The 20,000-nt window shown below is 44.1% G+C and overlaps 1 protein-coding gene and 1 long non-coding RNA gene across 3 annotated transcripts in view; one reads left to right on the plus strand and one right to left on the minus strand.

Annotated features, from left to right (window-relative positions):
- LOC309511051 overlaps positions 1-2,034 on the minus strand; it is a 2,397-nt gene extending 363 nt beyond the window's left edge. The window contains exons 1-3 of the long non-coding RNA XR_014210492.1: positions 1,962-2,034; positions 160-493; positions 1-13 (exon numbers count right to left, since the gene is read on the minus strand). The exon at positions 1-13 is cut by the window's left edge and continues 363 nt beyond it. This is a non-coding gene — a long non-coding RNA (uncharacterized lncRNA). The remainder of the gene's footprint in view (positions 14-159; positions 494-1,961) is intronic.
- Positions 1-20,000, plus strand: part of utp18 (UTP18 small subunit processome component) — a 40,771-nt gene that overhangs the window by 2,918 nt on the left and 17,853 nt on the right. For both annotated transcript variants that reach the window (XM_082186074.1, XM_082186075.1), the window contains exons 4-10: positions 9,668-9,732; positions 10,531-10,631; positions 11,250-11,375; positions 15,212-15,386; positions 15,484-15,584; positions 15,720-15,810; positions 18,000-18,123. In XM_082186074.1, the coding sequence (XP_082042200.1) occupies positions 9,668-9,732; positions 10,531-10,631; positions 11,250-11,375; positions 15,212-15,386; positions 15,484-15,584; positions 15,720-15,810; positions 18,000-18,123 (783 nt within the window). The remainder of the gene's footprint in view (positions 1-9,667; positions 9,733-10,530; positions 10,632-11,249; positions 11,376-15,211; positions 15,387-15,483; positions 15,585-15,719; positions 15,811-17,999; positions 18,124-20,000) is intronic.

The following is a 20,000-nucleotide window of genomic DNA, read 5'->3' on the forward strand; positions in this document are numbered from 1 at the left end:
ACACACACACACACTCACACACTCTCTCTCTCTCACACACACACACACACACACACACACACACACACACACACTCACACACAGAAGATGACCAAGCAGAAGCTGCAGCAGAGACTAAGAGATCAGTACGTCACACTCACACACACACACACACACAACATCACAACTGATGAACCAACAGTCTGATCTGAGCTAGTGTTGTCACGATACTAGAATTTCTAACTTCGATACGATACCTTGAAAAATATAGATATTCGACACCATATCTGATACCACGGAGAAAGAAACTTCCTCAATATTAAGGGGTATTATTTTAATTTAAAGCTAAATATAACAAGTCTAGAACATGACAATGAGGGATATTTTACATGAACACAAATGTCCTGAGGTAGTGCACTGGTTCAAAAGCATAAATGCTGGTTAATACATTAACGTTATTTGATGAACAGATTTAAACGCAAACGTGCATCACACGTGAAACACATGCTCACTGCTCTCACTCTGCTCTCACTGCTCACTGCTCTCACTGCTCACTGCTCTCACTGCTCTCTGCTCTCACTTATCACTGCTCTCACTTATCACTGCTCTCACTGCTCTCACTCTGCTCTCACTGCACACTGCTCTCACTGCTCTCACTTCTCACTGCTCTCACTGCACACGGCTCTCACTGCTCTCACTTCTCACTGCTCTCACTTCTCACTGCTCTCACTGCACACTGCTCTCACTGCTCTCACTGCTCTCACTGCACACTGCTCTCACTGCACACTGCTCTCACTGCACACGGCTCTCACTGCTCTCACTTCTCACTGCTCTCACTGCACACTGCTCTCACTGCTCTCACTGCACACACTTCTCACTGCTCTCACTGCTCACTGCTCTCACTGCACACACTTCTCACTGCTCTCACTGCTCACTGCTCTCACTGCACACTGCTCTCACTGCACACTGCTCTCACTGCACACTGCTCTCACTGCACACTGCTCTCACTGCACACACTTCTCTCACTTCTCACTGCTCTCACTGCACACACTGCTCACTGCTCTCACTGCTCACTGCTCTCACTTCTCACTGCTCTCACTGCTCACTGCTCTCACTGCTCACTGCTCTCACTGCTCTCACTGCTCACTGCTCACTGCACACTGCTCTCACTGCACACTGCTCTCACTGCTCTCACTGCTCACTGCTCTCACTGCTCACTGCTCTCACTGCTCACTGCTCTCACTTCTCACTGCTCTCACTTCTCTCACTGCTCACTGCTCTCACTGCACACTGCTCTCACTGCACACTGCTCTCACTGCTCTCACTGCACACTGCTCACACTGCTCTCACTGCACACTGCTCTCACTACTGCACACTGCTCTCACTGCTCACACTGCTCTCACTGCACTCACTGCACACTGCTCTCACTGCTCACTGCGCTCACTGCACTCTGCTCTCACTGCACTCTGCTCTCACTGCATACTGCTCTCACTGCTCTCACTGCACTCACTGCTCTCACTGCACACTGCTCTCACTGCTCTCACTGCACACTGCTCTCACTGCACACTGCTCTCACTGCTCTCACTGCACACTGCTCTCACTGCTCTCACTGCACTCACTGCACTCACTGCTCACTGCACTCACTGTACACACTGCTCACTGCACACTGCTCTCTACTCTCACTGCTCTCTACTCTCACTGCTCTCTACTCTCACTGCTCTCTACTCTCACTGCTCTCAGCTCTCACTGCTCGTACTGCTCACTGCTCTCTGCTCTCAGCTCTCACTGCTCTCTGCTCTCACTGCTCTCTGCTCTCTCTGCTCTCACTGCTCTCACTGCTCTCACTGCTCTCACTGCTCTCACTGCTCTCACTGCTCACAGCTCTCTCTGCTCTCACTGCTCTCTTCTCTCTGCTCTCACTGCTCTCTGCTCTCACTGCTCTCTGCTCACTGCTCTCAGCTCTCTCTGCTCTCACTGCTCACTGCTCACTGCTCACTGCTCTCTGCTCTCACTGCTCTCACTGCTCTCACTGCTCTCACTGCTCTCTGCTCTCACTGCTCTCAGCTCTCACTGCTATCTGCTCTCACTGCTCTCAGCTCTCACTGCTCTCAGCTCTCACTGCTCACTGCTCTCACTGCTCTCACTGCACACTGGATCGACGTCAAGTCTTTATTTATATAGAGCTTTAACAATACAGAGTGTCAAATCACTTCACAGTATCACACTGGAGGATAGAGTGTCAGTAATGTATAATAATAAGATTAAACATTCAATTTTCAGTTAAAGGCATTTCATTATTGAATTCAGAGATGTCATTGTCTTGCTCAGTTTAGTTTAATTAGTATCTGTGTAATCAAATGAATGATAATCGCTAATGAAGGCAAATTGCAGAATTAAATCATATTTTTTTGAATAAAGTTAAATAAGCACAAGTTAATTTACATTTGACCAGTTAAAATATGTACTTGTCTAAGATTCCTCAGTCAGATTATATTAACTTTAAAAATTACGGTGTAAACACGAGACAACACATACTCATATCAACAACTATACTAGGCCATCTTGGTTAATGTTTCAGAAACGTTAAAATGAGAAGAGTTACCAACCTCTCGCAATTATTTATATAGATCCGGGTGCAGAGTTTCCGCTAGAAAAAAATGGTGCCGGTCAAAGTGACCGGCAGAGATTTCGTTTTCCGGACATTTTGATGATATGCCGGTCAAATATTGCCTCTTAATTAGTCAAGTTGAGGAAAACTGGAGGCAGGCTATGTAACTTAAAAAAATGACATAATCAGGCCGTATAGAATGCAACATGTTTATTAGCCTAACTTTCAAATAGACGGAAAAAAACCAAACCAATCCCCCTTCCCCACATAAAATATCTGAATATCTCGCGGTGTAAATAGCCGCATTTCCATTACAGATTTGCGCAAATGTTTTGCGCTATTATCTAAATATCGATAAAAAACTATTGCGAAATGACGGCGTTTCCATTAACCGATGTTATATGCGACTAAACGTCCTTTTTTCTCTCACGATAAGTCATTTAAAAAATCACGGCAACGGACGTTGGTTTATATAATATCACTGCCACCGCATTAGACATTATTATTATGATTAATGGAAGGAGACGTGGCGTGTTATCCAAGCATTAATTGCAGGGAAAGACCCTTGTACTGCGAACGACACATAAGGAGTTTCTGGGTGTTTCGCCCTCATTTCTGCTCCGAGGTTTTGATTGTGGCATTTATTTGAGATTTAGAATCCAGTATTCCTATAGGCTAATTATTGTTTCTTTTATGAATTTAATAAAGCACTCTGTCTCGTATTCTGTCCAAACGATCCATGTAGGCTACTTTTGTCCATTCGTTTTTCCTTTTTTAACCCGTAATTGAAAAACGAAAAATGAACGGTTGTTGTCTTTTTAAAACGCAAAGTTGAACACCAAAATTTTAATTTGAACTGGCTACACAAACTGCTGCGCAAAAAAAGTAAATACCGACGCATTTTCAGATTTTTGTTTATGACTTTTTGCCCCTTTATTAAACATTTAACATATTCACAAATTAATATGGAAAACATGTCGATTTTACTGGTTTTCAAAGGCCAAATTAGAACCTGGAATTGATGTTTTTCCCGCAGTGCTGAATGAGAAGAGCCATTAATAGCCTATTATAAATAAACTATTGTTTTCTAAGTGTCGGCTAAAATCACATCTCCATCTCCGCTGTTAAGCAGATGCGCTTTTAGAGAGAAATGCACCTTTCATACAGATTAGGTACATAATCAGAAGGTATTAGCTTTCGATTCGAATTTGTTCGTTTTAAAGTGGACATTTCAAGCTTTAGCCTACATAGGCTATATTTTGTTTCAATTCTCACGCTCCAGTTTATGGAGATCATGAAAGTGCGTCTGATTTTTTATTTTTTATTTTACAAAAGCACAACGTTTTCTTGTTATTGTGAGTTTACACAAATAAAAGTAGTTGAGAATAATGTATTATTATTTTCTGTATGACCAGAAATGACAGAGTATTTTAAGTTGTTTCCACTGTTAATAGGAAAATGCAAGTGGTCACGCCCGCGCCTCCGTGCCATGCAGTGCGCGCTCCACACTCAGCTTTGTTCCTTTTTTGCATAAAAGCGTCTTCTAAATATAGCTTAGACCATGTGGGGTGGTGTGGCGCAATGGATAAGACACATGCCTTTGGTGTGAGAGACCCGGGTTCGAATCCACTGTGAGACACCAATGTGTCCCTGAGCAAGACACTTAACCCCTAGTTGCTCCAGAGGCGTGCGACCTCTGACATATATAGCAATTGTAAGTCGCTTTGGATAAAAGCGTCAGCTAAATGAATAAATGTAAATGTAAATAGCTTATTAAATGTTATAATATAATAAAATAATATAAAATGATTATTATTTGCGTAGCTATACATGGACCTCAAACACACCGCGTCTTCTAAGTCAGGTGACTGCAAATGCGCAGTAACTGTTTCCATTGCAGTTTTGCGAAATATTCCTTTTTCGAATTGCCTGAAAAACCACCTCATGCGAGCATAAAAACGTTCTTGCGATAAACGGGAGTTTTTGCGAAATTAACGTGTTTCCATTGTGCGTATTTTTAATTCGCAATTTCAATTTGAAGGGTAGCCTAATGGAAACGCGGCTAGTGTCTCTCCGCAACTTGCAATGCGCATAAGCCGAGTAACCTTGTTCTCCGCAAGGCGACTTCGCTGCTTCGTCTTGATCCGATTCTGCTTTTTCTCCGGTGGTGGTGGAGCTGTCTGGACATCTGAGGCTTCAGGCGTTCCTGATTCACCATCGTCCGTCGCGTCTGGCCTCTGAAAAAAGCTTTTACGGCTAGTCTGCCTGGGCCTGGCCATATTTGAAACGTCTCACTCATTCGTTCGTTGTTTAGGTCTATATTACAGCCGTTTGAGGCGTGTGCTTTATTTGAAATGCAGCATGCGATGTTGTTTAATAACTTTCAAACGGTAGAGCCTGTTCCTTTATAAAAGCCAAAGGTCGGTGTATTTTTGTTTTATACATTTTAGGCTTATTCTCAAATTCAGATTGTGTTAGGGGGGCGGGATTATTAGGTTCCGGCCAATGTCCGGTAATTACCGGACAACGGAAACCCTGTCCGGGTGTCAGTCTTTCAGGTGCTTTGCTCTATTAGGCCCCGATCACACCTAAGGGGCCGATCACACCTGACGGCACACAGCACTGCCCCATCACACCTAAGGGGCCGATCACACCTGACGGCACACAGCACTGCCCCATCACACCTAAGGGGCCGATCACATCTGACGGCACACAGCACTGCCCCATCACACCTAAGGGGCCGATCACACCTGACGGCACACAGCACTGCCCCATCACACCTAAGGGGCCGAACACACCTGACGGCACACAGCACTGCCCCATCACACCTAAGGGGCCGATCACACTTGACGGCACACAGCACTGCCCCATCACACCTAAGGGGCCGATCACACTTGACGGCACACAGCACTGCCCCATCACACCTAAGGGGCCGATCACATCTGACGGCACACAGCACTGCCCCATCACACCTAAGGGGCCGATCACACCTGACGGCACACAGCACTGCCCCATCACACCTAAGGGGCCGAACACACCTGACGGCACACAGCACTGCCCCATCACACCTAAGGGGCCGATCACACCTGACGGCACACAGCACTGCCCCATCACACCTAAGGGGCCGATCACACTTGACGGCACACAGCACTGCCCCATCACACCTAAGGGGCCGATCACATCTGACGGCACACAGCACTGCCCCATCACACCTAAGGGGCCGATCACACCTGACGGCACACAGCACTGCCCCATCACACCTAAGGGGCCGATCACACTTGACGGCACACAGCACTGCCCCATCACACCTAAGGGGCCGATCACACCTGACGGCACACAGCACTGCCCCATCACACCTAAGAGGCCGATCACACCTGACGGCACACAGCACTGCCCCATCACACCTAAGGGGCCGATCACACCTGACGGCACACAGCACTGCCCCATCACACCTAAGGGGCCGATCACACCTGACGGCACACAGCACTGCCCCATCACACCTAAGGGGCCGATCACACCTGACGGCACACAGCACTGCCCCATCACACCTAAGAGGCCGATCACACCTGACGGCACACAGCACTGCCCCATCACACCTAAGGGGCCGATCACACCTGACGGCACACAGCACTGCCCCATCACACCTAAGAGGCCGATCACACCTGACGGCACACAGCACTGCCCCATCACACCTAAGGGGCCGATCACACCTGACGGCACACAGCACTGCCCCATCACACCTAAGAGGCCGATCACACCTGACGGCACACAGCACTGCCCCATCACACCTAAGGGGCCGATCACACCTGACGGCACACAGCACTGCCCCATCACACCTAAGAAGCCGATCACACCTGACGGCACACAGCACTGCCCCATCACACCTAAGGGGCCGATCACACCTGACGGCACACAGCACTGCCCCATCACACCTAAGGGGCCGATCACACCTGACGGCACACAGCACTGCCCCATCACACCTAAGGGGCCGATCACACCTGACGGCACACAGCACTGCCCCATCACACCTAAGGGGCCGATCACACCTGACGGCACACAGCACTGCCCCATCACACCTAAGGGGCCGATCACACCCAGTGATGGGAATAACGGCGTTATTAATAAACGGCGTTACTAACGGCGTTATTTTTTTCAGTAACGAGTAATCTAACTAATTACTGTTTCCTCCATTACAACGCCGTTACCGTTACTGTCAATAAAAATGCAGCGTTACTATAATTGAGCTCACTGAAGCGGTTTTCATCCGAGTAGGCTCTCTCTCAGCCATAGGAGCTGCAATGTTTTTTCTCTGGTGTTGTGAGTGTTTGTGAGGCGCGGAACTCGACAAAAGCGAGGCGAATGCCGCGAGCGTGCTCGACAGTGCGCGAGAGAGACCGAGTGTGTCCGAGCATAAATACTTTATTTATAAATAAATTACACATATCAGCATTTGAATAATCTCTGTAGCATAGTGGTATCATATGCAATGTTTTAATTAGTTTATATAACATAAACTCCAAAATAACCTGCAGGGAACGTTCAAACATATTTGTTTGACGGTTGTGAGCACGTGCGGCAAACACGACTAGAATTGGGCTAAAATAACCTCTGATGATGACGTTCTCTGTAGATTATGAAAATAAACCCCCAAAAGATTATATTGTATTATTATTATTTATGTTGATACATTGTTCAGTATTATATTGAAAACACTTTTTGTTAAACTTACTATTGTGAGGAAGAAAATACTTCAAGTAGGCTATACAGAATGTCTACCAGTTGTAAAGGTGTGTGAGTTTTATCATTTTAATTATATGCACTAGTGTATGTGTATGTATAGCCTATTTTTATTAGGCTACTATTTATTCATTTTTGGTACATTTCTTAAGAAGCATAATTTATTTTTAGACTTAATTGTTGGCCAGTTGTGGTCTGTGCAATTAATATTAAAAGTTCTAAACCATCTATTGTTTTATTGTTGCACTATAGTAATGATAATATTTTAATATTTAAGTTAATAGGTGTCTCTCACATTGTCCCACAGCAACATTAAAATAGTGTAGATTAGTGTACAATGTTTTATAATAATAAGATGTTCTATTTAGTGTCAATTTCATTCATTTAACATTTCATATTGGGGGTATCCAAGAAATTTCTTATATTTAAACTTTTTTTTTTTTTTTTAAGTAACGCAATAGTTACTTTCCCTGGTAATTAGTTACTTTTGTAATGATGTAATTCAGTTACTAACGCAGTTACTTTTTGTGAGAAGTAACTAGTAACTATAACTAATTACTTTTTTTAAGTAACTTGCCCAACACTGATCACACCTGACGGCACACAGCACTGCCCCATCACACAGGACGTTTTTTATGTTGTTAGGCAACCACTGAAACAGCTGTCCTGTCAGTCAAGTAAACGTCAAATCAGCCTTTTATTAACTTTATTTACTTTGTTAACATTGTGGTAGTTACGGTTCGTGAAGTCGTTAATCTCCTGGTAACCCGCGAGAGCACCACAAGTCTATCCTCCTTCATCGCACTCTCCGGGCGTTCAACGGACTGTAGCTTTCATCACTACAGCCAAGGGCGTAGGTTTGGCCTCAGCTTTGGTGGGGACATCCCCCTCCCCCTCCCCCTGGAATGAGTTTTCTATATGTAATTAAATAATGAACAAATGAATAAAATACACACATATCATAGTATGCATTCAACACAACAAATCCATTATTATTATCTATTATTATTATTATTATTATCCATGATTACAGTATTCCATTAATACTAAAATTGTATCTACTATTCTATATCAAATTCTATTGATATATTCTATTCTTAAATATTAAATTCTTAGGCTACACTCACTCACAAATACATTACATAAATAGAGTGTAGAAACGAAAAATGTCTCAGATCCACTGTTTATGTTGACTGCAAGATTCTAAGTTAAGGTCAGCTAATTAACATTCAGTGACTTGCGAACGTAGCATTCTATCATGATAGCGTGACTTCTATGAGTCTATCAGTGCTGCACAGCCTAATCAATACTCTTAACCTTAGTTGAAAGATTGCTGCTGCTAGGTTTAACTGTAACAACATGGTAACACATACTATCACCAATCAATACTATTTTCCACAGTAGAATCTGCATTTGAAAGCCTGGTCAGTCACTACTACTGCTAGTTTATTTGTGTGGCTAGTTATTTTGCCTACTTACACTCTGCTTTATGAAAAAGCTTCGTATGTCCCCTTTCTTCTTCTTGGGTGGCATAGCTGATCTATCTACAAAGTACAAAAAGTGGCAAAAAACGGAATATTAAAATGTTTTACTCTGGCCTTTGTATGTGGCAGAGAGACAGCCCTGGTAACTTACCACACACACACACACACACACACACACAAACACAAACACAAACACACACAAACACAAACCCCTACACATCACACACACACACACACCACCCGCTCGCTGCCAGTGCAAGCACAAAAGTAGTCCCGGCCCGCGCGTGTAGCCTGTCAGATACACCGCCGCCAATCAAATTACGGCGTTTCTTGTACTGTCGTTGTTTTGGCTGTTGGAATCGATCCAAATAGCAGCGCAAAGATCCAAATAGCAGTTCAAAGGAGCTTGCTAAATATTGGTGGGGACAAATTTGTCATCTCAAAATATTGATTGGGACTAGTACCTAGCGTCCCCCCCTAAACCTACGCCCATGACTACAGCGGAAGGCCCGCGAGGCGCAGCCGGTGCATAACCAGCGCGCAGAACGCTCACGGCCATAGGAAACCAACTGAAAATTGGCGCCGCTCACTGCAAAAAACACGTCAGGTGTGATCAGCCCCATTCACTTCACTTTTGCTATTTAGCCAGAGCGAATGAGACGAGTGCGCGTGTGGTGTTTGTCAACGCTCCTTTGGAGAGCAGTGAAAGTGACAGCTCGGCTAGAAGAGGTGTATCGATACTTCAGGAAATTAGTATTGGTACCGTTCAGATATTTCAGTATCGATATTTATCGAAATATCGATATTTTTGACAACACTAATCTGAGCTTAACACTGTGTGTGTGTGTGTGTGCTGCAGGTTCCAGAAGGCGATGGGCGGCGCACCGGTCTGGGCGGAGCAGGAGCAGAGACGCCTGAGGAAAGGTCATTACTCCTGCAGTTCATGAGTGTGTCATTAACCCTCATCCGTCACTCGCGGGGCGAAATCACCCGAAGCCCTGAAATCATACTTCATTTCTTTTGTCCAGAACGCTTATTTGATTTCATTTTGATCATATTTTTTCTATTTTTTAATGCAATTTTTTTTGATATTTTTTGTTATTTTGTTATTTTATTTACCTTTAAATAACTAGATTTAATCAATAAATAATAATTTAAGTACATTCCTCACATTCTTTCAACAAATTCAAAATATCTCACTCATAATTTCATGCATAACCCTTTTACTTCCGCTGTAAGTATCGTACAGTGTGTGTCTCTGTCGGCCTCGTGTGGGAAATAAACATGACATGATATTTCCTGACTCTAGATGGGCTTATGGCTCTATACGAGCTGTTCCGCTGGGTCCTAAAGCCAGTCTCCTCAGTGTGCACTCAGATACACATGTACACATTATTAAATCATTTTTGGGTAAAGTTCTAGGATTTTTAGTTAGAATTTTGAGCATTTTCAGGATTTTCTATGTGCACTGAAGCATTCCTCACATTCCTGAGGGGGTCAGTGACCCGAGAGGGAAGGATTCGTTACTTTTTAAAATTTCAACCACAAAACTCCTCAAATCCATTACATTTTTTGTGTATTCGTGTTTGAAGTGCGACAGAAGTCCTGTGGTCTCGGATCCTCCGATGAACACTTAATGTTTTAAAGAGTGTCCCGAGTGAAGGATGAGGTTAGCTCTACGTGACCCGTTGATCGGCTCGTTAATCTCTCGTTCCTCCGCAGAAGCTGAGAGTGAAGATGAAGACGAGGAGGATGAAGATCTGCTGCGACGGACCGGGAACTTCATCGGCTCTTCTGACAGTCTTCCTAAAGGAACCATTAAGGTGTTTTAAAGACATCTGCTGCAAAAATACACATGCAGAAACATGCTTTCATCGTTTTAGATGTGTGTGTGTGTGTGTGTGTGTGTGTGTGTGTGTGTGTGTTAGCAACATTTTATAAAACTGAAACATTTGTGGTCATCAAGAGCTTTACTGTTATTATTACTGTATTAATGCTGTCAAAGCTAATTAATCACATCTAACAGAAAAGTGTGTGTATACTTAATGTGTGTGTGTGTACTGTGTATAATTATTTTGTTTATATAAATACACACATGCATGTATATATTTAAGAAAAGTGTTATTTATATATACAAAATAATTATACACAGTACACACACATACATTATGTAATCACAAACTTTAATTTTGGATGCAATTAATCATTTCACAGCCTTAGTTTGTGTGTGTATATACACACACACACACACACACACACACACACACACACACACACACACTCGTATTCTATATTTATAAACTCTTATGTTAGATGTGATTGATTTGACACTATTATTAACACTTGTTTTGTTTCTTGTAGACTCTCATTATTCAGCTCTCAGGCACAGTGTGACTCTGAAGTGTTCAGTTGTAATGTTGTTGTTGTCGTTGTTCTGGCAGATTAAGAAGTGTGTGGATGCGAACAGTGAGAGTCCGGCTGACGCTAAGCTGACCTCAGTCCAGTTCCACCCGTCAGCTCAGATCCTGATGACCAGCTCTCTGGACCACTCCATCTCTCTGTTCCAGGTGAACACACACACACACACACACACCTGGACCACTCCATATCTCTGTTCCAGGTGACCTCACACACACGCTTATTTGGTTGTGAGTCAAGTCAAGTTTATTTGTATAGCGCTTTTCACAATACAGATTGTATCAAAGCAGCTTCACAGTATTAAATTAAAATAATACAACAAAGTTTTTTCCAAGAGGAATTTATTGATTGATAAAATTAAATTAAATATCTGAATATTTATATTTGAGTGTCATCAGCATAACAATGGAAACTAATTCCATGTTTCCTTATAATATTTCCAAGTGGCATCATATATATTGAAAATAACAGAGGGCCTAATACAGATCCCTGCGGCACTCCATAGTTTACTGGAGTTATGATCGATTTTTCTCCATTTAAATAGACAAAATGGTAGCGGTCAGATAGGTATGATTTGAACCAGCTTAGTGCTTGTCCTTGAACACCAGTATAATTTTGTAGTCGATCTAAGACTTTCAATCTGGTTTCCGACCGCACCACAGCACAGAGACAGCGCTCATAAAGATAATAAACGATATTCGCTTAAATACTGATTCAGGAAAATTATCAGTGCTGGTACTACTCGACCTCAAGTCAAGTTTGTATAGCGCTTTTCACAATACAGATTGTATCAAAGCAGCTTCACAGTATTAAATTAAAATAATACAACAAAGTTTGTTTCAAGAGGAATTTATTGATTGATAAAATTAAATTAAATATCCCCAAAATATCCCCAACTGAGCAAGCCAAAGGCAACAGTGGCAAGGAACCGAAAAACTTCATCAAGTGACCTAATGGTGTCCTAAAACTCCATCAGGTGACCTAATGGAGAAAAAAAAACCTTGGGAGAACCCAGGCTCAGTCGGGGGCCAGTTCTCCTCTGGCATTTATGAGCTAGAGGCCGGATTGTAGTTTGAACTGTAGGATTATATGAATGCCTGGCTGAAGAGATGCGACTTTAATCTAGTTTTAAACTGGGAGAGCGAGTCTGAGCAACGAACAGTATCAGGAAGACTATTCCAGAGTTTTGGAGCCAAATGTGAGAATGCTCTCCCTCCTTTGGTGGTTCTGGATATCCTAGGTATGACCAAAAGCCTTGAATTTAGTGATCTTAAAGAGCGCGATGGATTATAGGGTGATAAAAGATCCGTTAAATAGACTGGAGCTAAGCCGTTTAGGGCTTTATAGGTCAGTAGCAATACCTTGTAATTAATACGGAACTTTATAGGTAACCAATGCAGTGATGATAAAATCGGTGTTATATGATCATATTTTCTTGATCTAGTAAGAACTCTAGCGGCGGCATTTTGGACTAACTGTAGCTTGTTTATTGAGGATGCAGGACAACCTGCTAATAAAGCATTACAGTAATCCAGTCTCGAGGTCATGAATGCATGAACTAACTTTTCTGCATCAGAAACTGATAGCATATTACGTAGCTTAGCAATGTTTCTAAGGTGGAAAAATGCTGTTTTTGTAACATATGAAATATGATTTTCAAAAGACAGGTTGCAATCAAGTATGACACCCAGGTCTTTTACTGTAGAGGATAAAGTAACAGGACATCCTATGATGTTAAAGTTGTATTGTGCGAGGTTTTGTGGGCGGTTTTTTGAACCGATAAGTATTACCTCTGTCTTGTCTGGATTTAATAAAAGAAAATTACGGGTCATCCAATCTTTTATATCTTTAACACACTCTGTCAATTTGGAAAATTTTGCGTTTTCATCCGGCCGTGATGAAATATATATTTGAGTGTCATCAGCATAACAATGGAAACTAATTCCATGTTTCCTTATAATATTTCCAAGTGGCATCATATATATTGACCTCAGTGCTGCATTTGACACTGTCGATCATAACATACTTCTTGACAGGCTGGAAAACTGGGTGGGGCTTTCTGGGATAGTCCTAAAATGGTTCAGGTCATACTTAGATGGGAGAGGTTATTATGTGAGTATAGGAGACCATAAGTCTGAGTGGACATCCATGACATGCGGAGTCCCTCAAGGCTCAATTCTTGCGCCACTCCTGTTCAACCTGTATATGCTCCCAATGAGCCAAATAATGAGAAAGAACCAAATCGCTTACCACAGCTATGCAGACGATACACAGCTGTACTTAGCCCTATCGCCTAACGATTACAGCCCCATTGACTCCCTGTGCCAATGCATTGATGAAGTCAACAGTTGGATGTGCCAAAACTTTCTTTAGTTAAACAAAGATAAAACTGAAGTCATTGCATTTGGAAACAAAGATGAAGTTCTCAAGGTGAACGCATACCTTCACTCTAGGGGTCAAACAACTAAAAATCAAGTCAGGAATCTTGGTGTGACACTAGAGTCAGACCTTAGTTTCAGTAGTCATGTCAAAGCAATAACTAAATCAGCATACTATCATCTAAAAAATATTGCAAGAATTAGATGCTTTGTTTCCAGACAAGACTTAGAGAAACTTGTTCATGCTTTCATCACCAGCAGGGTGGATTATTGTAATGGACTCCTCACTGGCCTTCCCAAAAAGACCATAAGACAGTTGCAGCTCATACAGAACGCTGCCGCTAGGATTCTGAGCAGAACCAGAAAATATGAACATATCACACCAGTCCTCAGGTCTTTACACTGGCTCCCAGTTAGATTTAGGATTGATTTTAAAGTATTATTACTGGTATATAAATCATTCAATGGCCTAGGACCTCAATACATTGCAGATATGCTCACTGAATATAAACCCAACAGATCACTCAGATCATTAGGATCATATCAGCTAGAAATACCAAGGGTTCACTCTAAACATGGCGAGTCTGCTTTTAGCTATTATGCCAGCCACAGCTGGAACCAGCTTCCAGAAGAGATCAGATGTGCTCCTACAGTGGTCACATTCAAATCCAGACTCAAAACACTTCTGTTTAGCTGTGCATTTACTGAATGAGCACTGTGCCGCTGTTCGTCCGACTGTTTGTACTGTACTGTATTTTATTTTATTTTTCTAAACTGTTTTAATTATCCTTATTTCTTTTTATTATTTTAATTTCTTCTATGTAAAGCACTTTGAATTGCCATTGTGTATGAAATGTGCTATATAAATAAACTTGCCTTGCCAAAACTTGCCTAAGAGTATTGTGTGATCTATAGTATCGAACGCAGCACTAAGATCAAGTAAAACTAGTATTGAGATACAGCCTTGGTCAGAAGCTAAAAGTAAATCATTTGTGATTTTAACGAGCGCAGTTTCAGTGCTATGATGCGGTCTGAATCCAGACTGAAACTTTTCATAGATATCATTTTGTTGCAAGAAAGAGCCCAGTTGAGCGGACACCACTTTTTCTAATATTTTAGACATAAATGGAAGATTTGAAATGGGTCTATAATTTGCTAGATTATTATGATCTAATTGTGGTTTCTTAATGAGAGGTTTTATAACTGCCAGTTTAAATGTTCTTGGAACATGACCTAAAGATAAAGACGAGTTAATAATATTGAGGAGAGGCTCTTCCACTACAGGTAACACTTCTTTCAGTAGTTTAGTTGGTATAGGATCTAATAAACATGTTGTTGTTTTAGATGATGTGATGCGTTTATTTAACTCTTTTTGTTCTATAGACTCCGCCCACACGCAGACAGACTCCGCCCACACGCTCTTCTGATTGGCTGTGTGTTTGGTTGTGAGTGCAGACAGACTCCGCCCACACGCTCTTCTGATTGGCTGTGTTGATTTGTCGTGTCTGGTGTGGACAGTGTTATTAGTCTCGTTACTGGTGAGACTTCAGAATCAGTTGTGAATGACCTTCACTACACAAAATAACCTTGAAATTCATTCTTGACAGGTGGATGGCAAGACCAACGCCAAGATCCAAACCATCCATCTCGAGAAGTTTCCAGTAAACAAGGCCTCGTTTAGCGCGGATGGGGAACAGATCGTGGCCACAGGCTGGAAGAACAAGCTCTTCTACATCTATGATATGATGGAGGGCAGAATAATCCCCGTCACTAACGTCCGAGGTGAGCGCCAGTTCATCTGATCATTCATGTCAATATATGATGTTCCCCTGACCTCGCAGCGGTTGTAATCGTGTGTGTGTGTGTGTGGGGGGCTTAGGTCTGAATGAGCAGAAGGTGTCAGACTTCCAGGTTTCTCCCGATGGGAAGTATCTCCTGCTCTTCGGCTCCTCAGGGTTTCTGCATCTCATGAGCTCAAAGGTACAGCCAGAATCTCTAATTCATATATTCACATCTCAGCTGTATTACAGAGATCTGTGTGTCAGTGCCTGCGATCGGCGGCTGAGTGACGTGTGTGTGTGTGTGTGTGTGTGTGTGTGTGTGTTTCTCCCTCAGACCAGAGAAGTGGTTCGCAGCATGAAGTTGAACGGGAAGGTTTGCGCAGCCGCTTTCACTGCAGACGGCAGCAAGATCTTCGCCAACTCCGGTGAGTCTCAGGCACCGGTTCTCATGCGGTTCTATTGTGGTTCTCATGCGGTTCTAATGCGTTTCTAATGCGTTTCTCGTGTGGTTCTCGTTTGGTTCTAATGCGGTTCTCGTTTGGTTCTCCTGTGGTTCTCGTTAGGGCTGGGATAAACGATTATTTTTTAAACGATTAATCTAGCGATTATTTTTTCGATGCATCGATTAATCTAACGATTAATTTTTCCGGACCGATTCGATTTCGATTATCGATTATCTCCCCATTAATTGACTACTAACAATTTATACATGTTGATTTACATATCTGAATGAAAAAACATGAATTCCTTAACATTGCAATATATGTTTATTGCTCTTAAAATTACAAAATAAAAGACTATACAAGTGCAAAGTAATGCATTCTTAGTCAGAGATAGCATTCAATAAAACCTTGAAGCCTTGAAAACACATAGCTTACTGAAACAAGCTTACTGAACACATAGGGCCTAGCTTACTGAAAAAAAGTTCTTTCAGATGAAAATAACAACAACTTGATGACTAGCATTCAATAAAAAAATAAAAAAGGTCACCCAAAATACTTGTTTAGAGCAACTGAAAGAATACAGTAACCAATGTAAACTTGAGGGCTTTAAGCTAATACAGAGAGTGCTTTTCCAACAAAAAATAAATAAAAATGAACAGTGGGAGCCAGCAGCCTGTCATGGAGAAAACAAAAATCTCCGAATGCTCCACGTGAAACTTTGGTGTTCCGCCCTTTTTCTATCGTGTCTAATGATTTTGGTTAATATGCACGAGGGAGAGAGAGAGAGAGCAAGACAGCGCTCGTGTAGTTTGAAGACTGTGAGTGCGCGAGCGCGCGTGAAACTTTGGTGTTTCGCCCTTTTTCTATCGTGTTTAATGATTTTGATTAATATGCACGAGGGAGAGAGAGAGCATGCAGCGCTCGTGTTGTTTGAAGACTGTGAGTGCGCGCGCGCGGCCGGGCCGCCGGGGCTCTCTCTCGTACGCGCCCCAGCAGTCATTCTATTCTACATCACTCACCGATCAAATAAGGCTTTGACAGCCGCCAAAAAAAAGATCAATGCAGAAAAACCCCTGGATTGGTTATATAACGTTGGACAGAATGTTGATCCGGCCATCGCATATATTCAGCGCACATAAGGTAAACGTTTTGCAAACGTTTTTTAGAGAAATAAAAACAGGTCGACGAATCGATGCGCATATTTTGCGTCGACGTATTTTTTGCGTCGACGTCATCGATGACCTCGACGCGTTGTCCCAGCCCTAGTTCTCGTGCGGTTCTAATGCGTTTCTCGTGCGGTTCTAATGCGGTTCTCGTTTGGTTCTAATGCGTTTCTCGTGTGGTTCTAATGCGGTTCTCGTGCGGTTCTCGTGCAGTTCTATTGTGGTTCTCGTGCGGTTCTAATGCGTTTCTCGTGCGGTTCTCCTGTGGTTCTCATGTGGTTCTCGTGCGGTCCAAATGCGTTTCTCGTGCGGTTCTCATGCGGTTCTCGTTTGGTTCTAATGCGTTTCTCGTGCGGTTCTAATGCGGTTCTCGTGCGGTTCTCTTGTGGTTTTCGTGCGGTTCTCGTTTGGTTCTAATGCATTTCTCGTGCGGTTCTCGTGCGGTTCTAATGCGGTTCTCGTGCGGTTCTAATGCGTTTCTCGTGCGGTTCTAATGCGGTTCTCGTGTGGTTCTAATGCGGTTCTAATGTGTTTCTCGTGTGGTTCTAATGCGTTTCTCGTGCGGTTCTAATGCGGTTCTAATGCGTTTCTCGTGCGGTTCTAATGCGGTTCTAATGTGTTTCTCGTGCGGTTCTAATCTCGTTTGGTTCTAATGAGTTTCTCGTGCGGTTCTAATGTGTTTCTCGTGCGGTTCTAATCTCGTGTGGTTCTGATGCGTTTCTCGTGCGGTTCTAATGCGGTTCTCGTGCGGTTCTAATGCGTTTCTCGTGAAATTAATGTATGAAAGTAAAAATGTTATAATATATGGAGATAATCGGAGATAATCTTAGATAATCTGGTTCATTTCTTTCTTTCTTTCTTTCTTTCTTTCTTTCTTTCTTTCTTTCTTGGCTAGTAGAAGTTCTGAATGGCCGGTAACTTAATTTAGTCGCCAAATCGGCCGGTGAGTGAAAGTTAATTTCAAACCCTGGTTATGATGAATATTGATTGTCATGTTGTGTGTGTCAGAGGAAGGCGAGGTGTTCATCTGGGACGTTCAGAGCAGTAAGTGTGTGAAGAGGTTTGAAGACGACGGTTGTGTGAGAGGAACATCACTAGCGCTCTCTCGAGACGGCTCCTATCTGGCCTGTGGGTGAGTCTGACCCGTGTGTGTGTGTGTCTGACCCGTGTGTGTGTGTGTCTGACCCGTGTGTGTGTGTCTGACCCGTGTGTGTGTGTCTGACCCGTGTGTGGGTGTGTCTGACCCGTGTGTGTGTGTGTGTCTGACCCGTGTGTGTGTCTGACCCGTGTGTGTGTGTGTGTGTGTCTGACCCGTGTGTGTGTGTGTGTGTGTGTGTCTGACCCGTGTGTGTGTGTGTGTGTGTGTGTGTCTGACCCGTGTGTGTGTGTGTGTGTGTCTGACCCGTGTGTGTGTGTCTGACCCGTGTGTGTGTGTCTGACCCGTGTGTGTGTGTCTGACCCGTGTGTGTGTGTCTGACCCGTGTGTGTGTGTCTGACCCGTGTGTGTGTGTCTGACCCGTGTGTGTGTGTCTGACCCGTGTGTGTGTGTGTGTGTGTCTGACCCGTGTGTGTGTGTGTGTGTCTGACCCGTGTGTGTGTGTGTGTGTCTGACCCGTGTGTGTGTGTGTGTGTCTGACCCGTGTGTGTGTGTGTCTGACCCGTGTGTGTGTGTGTCTGACCCGTGTGTGTGTGTGTGTGTGTGTGTGTCTGACCCGTGTGTGTGTGTGTCTGACCCGTGTGTGTGTGTGTGTGTGTGTGTGTGTCTGACCCGTGTGTGTGTGTGTGTCTGACCCGTGTGTGTGTGTGTCTGACCCGTGTGTGTGTGTGTCTGACCCGTGTGTGTGTGTGTGTGTGTGTCTGACCCGTGTGTGTGTGTGTGTGTGTGTCTGACCCGTGTGTGTGTGTGTGTGTGTCTGACCCGTGTGTGTGTGTGTGTCTGACCCGTGTGTGTGTGTGTCTGACCCGTGTGTGTGTGTGTCTGACCCGTGTGTGTGTGTCTGACCCGTGTGTGTGTGTGTGTCTGACCCGTGTGTGTGTGTGTGTGTGTGTGTGTGTCTGACCCGTGTGTGTGTGTGTCTGACCCGTGTGTGTGTGTGTCTGACCCGTGTGTGTGTGTGTCTGACCCGTGTGTGTGTGTGTGTCTGACCCGTGTGTGTGTGTGTGTCTGACCCGTGTGTGTGTGTGTGTCTGACCCGTGTGTGTGTGTGTGTCTGACCCGTGTGTGTGTGTGTGTGTCTGACCCGTGTGTGTGTGTCTGACCCGTGTGTGTGTGTCTGACCCGTGTGTGTGTCTGACCCGTGTGTGTGTGTGTCTGACCCGTGTGTGTGTGTCTGACCCGTGTGTGTCTGACCCGTGTGTGTGTGTCTGACCCGTGTGTGTCTGACCCGTGTGTGTGTCTGACCCGTGTGTGTGTGTCTGACCCGTGTGTGTGTGTGTGTCTGACCCGTGTGTGTGTGTGTGTGTCTGACCCGTGTGTGTGTGTGTCTGACCCGTGTGTGTGTGTGTCTGACCCGTGTGTGTGTGTGTCTGACCCGTGTGTGTGTGTGTGTCTGACCCGTGTGTGTGTGTGTCTGACCCGTGTGTGTGTGTGTGTCTGACCCGTGTGTGTGTGTGTCTGACCCGTGTGTGTGTGTGTCTGACCCGTGTGTGTGTCTGACCCGTGTGTGTGTGTCTGACCCGTGTGTGTGTCTGACCCGTGTGTGTGTCTGACCCGTGTGTGTGTCTGACCCGTGTGTGTGTGTGTGTGTGTCTGACCCGTGTGTGTGTGTGTGTGTCTGACCCGTGTGTGTGTGTGTGTGTCTGACCCGTGTGTGTGTGTGTGTGTCTGACCCGTGTGTGTGTGTGTGTGTCTGACCCGTGTGTGTGTCTGACCCGTGTGTGTGTCTGACCCGTGTGTGTGTCTGACCCGTGTGTGTGTCTGACCCGTGTGTGTGTCTGACCCGTGTGTGTGTGTGTGTGTCTGACCCGTGTGTGTGTCTGACCCGTGTGTGTGTGTGTGTGTGTGTGTGT

Source organism: Leuciscus leuciscus (assembly GCF_965113295.1).
Source record: "Leuciscus leuciscus genome assembly, chromosome: 12".
In the NCBI taxonomy this organism is placed as follows: Eukaryota; Metazoa; Chordata; class Actinopteri; order Cypriniformes; family Leuciscidae; genus Leuciscus; species Leuciscus leuciscus.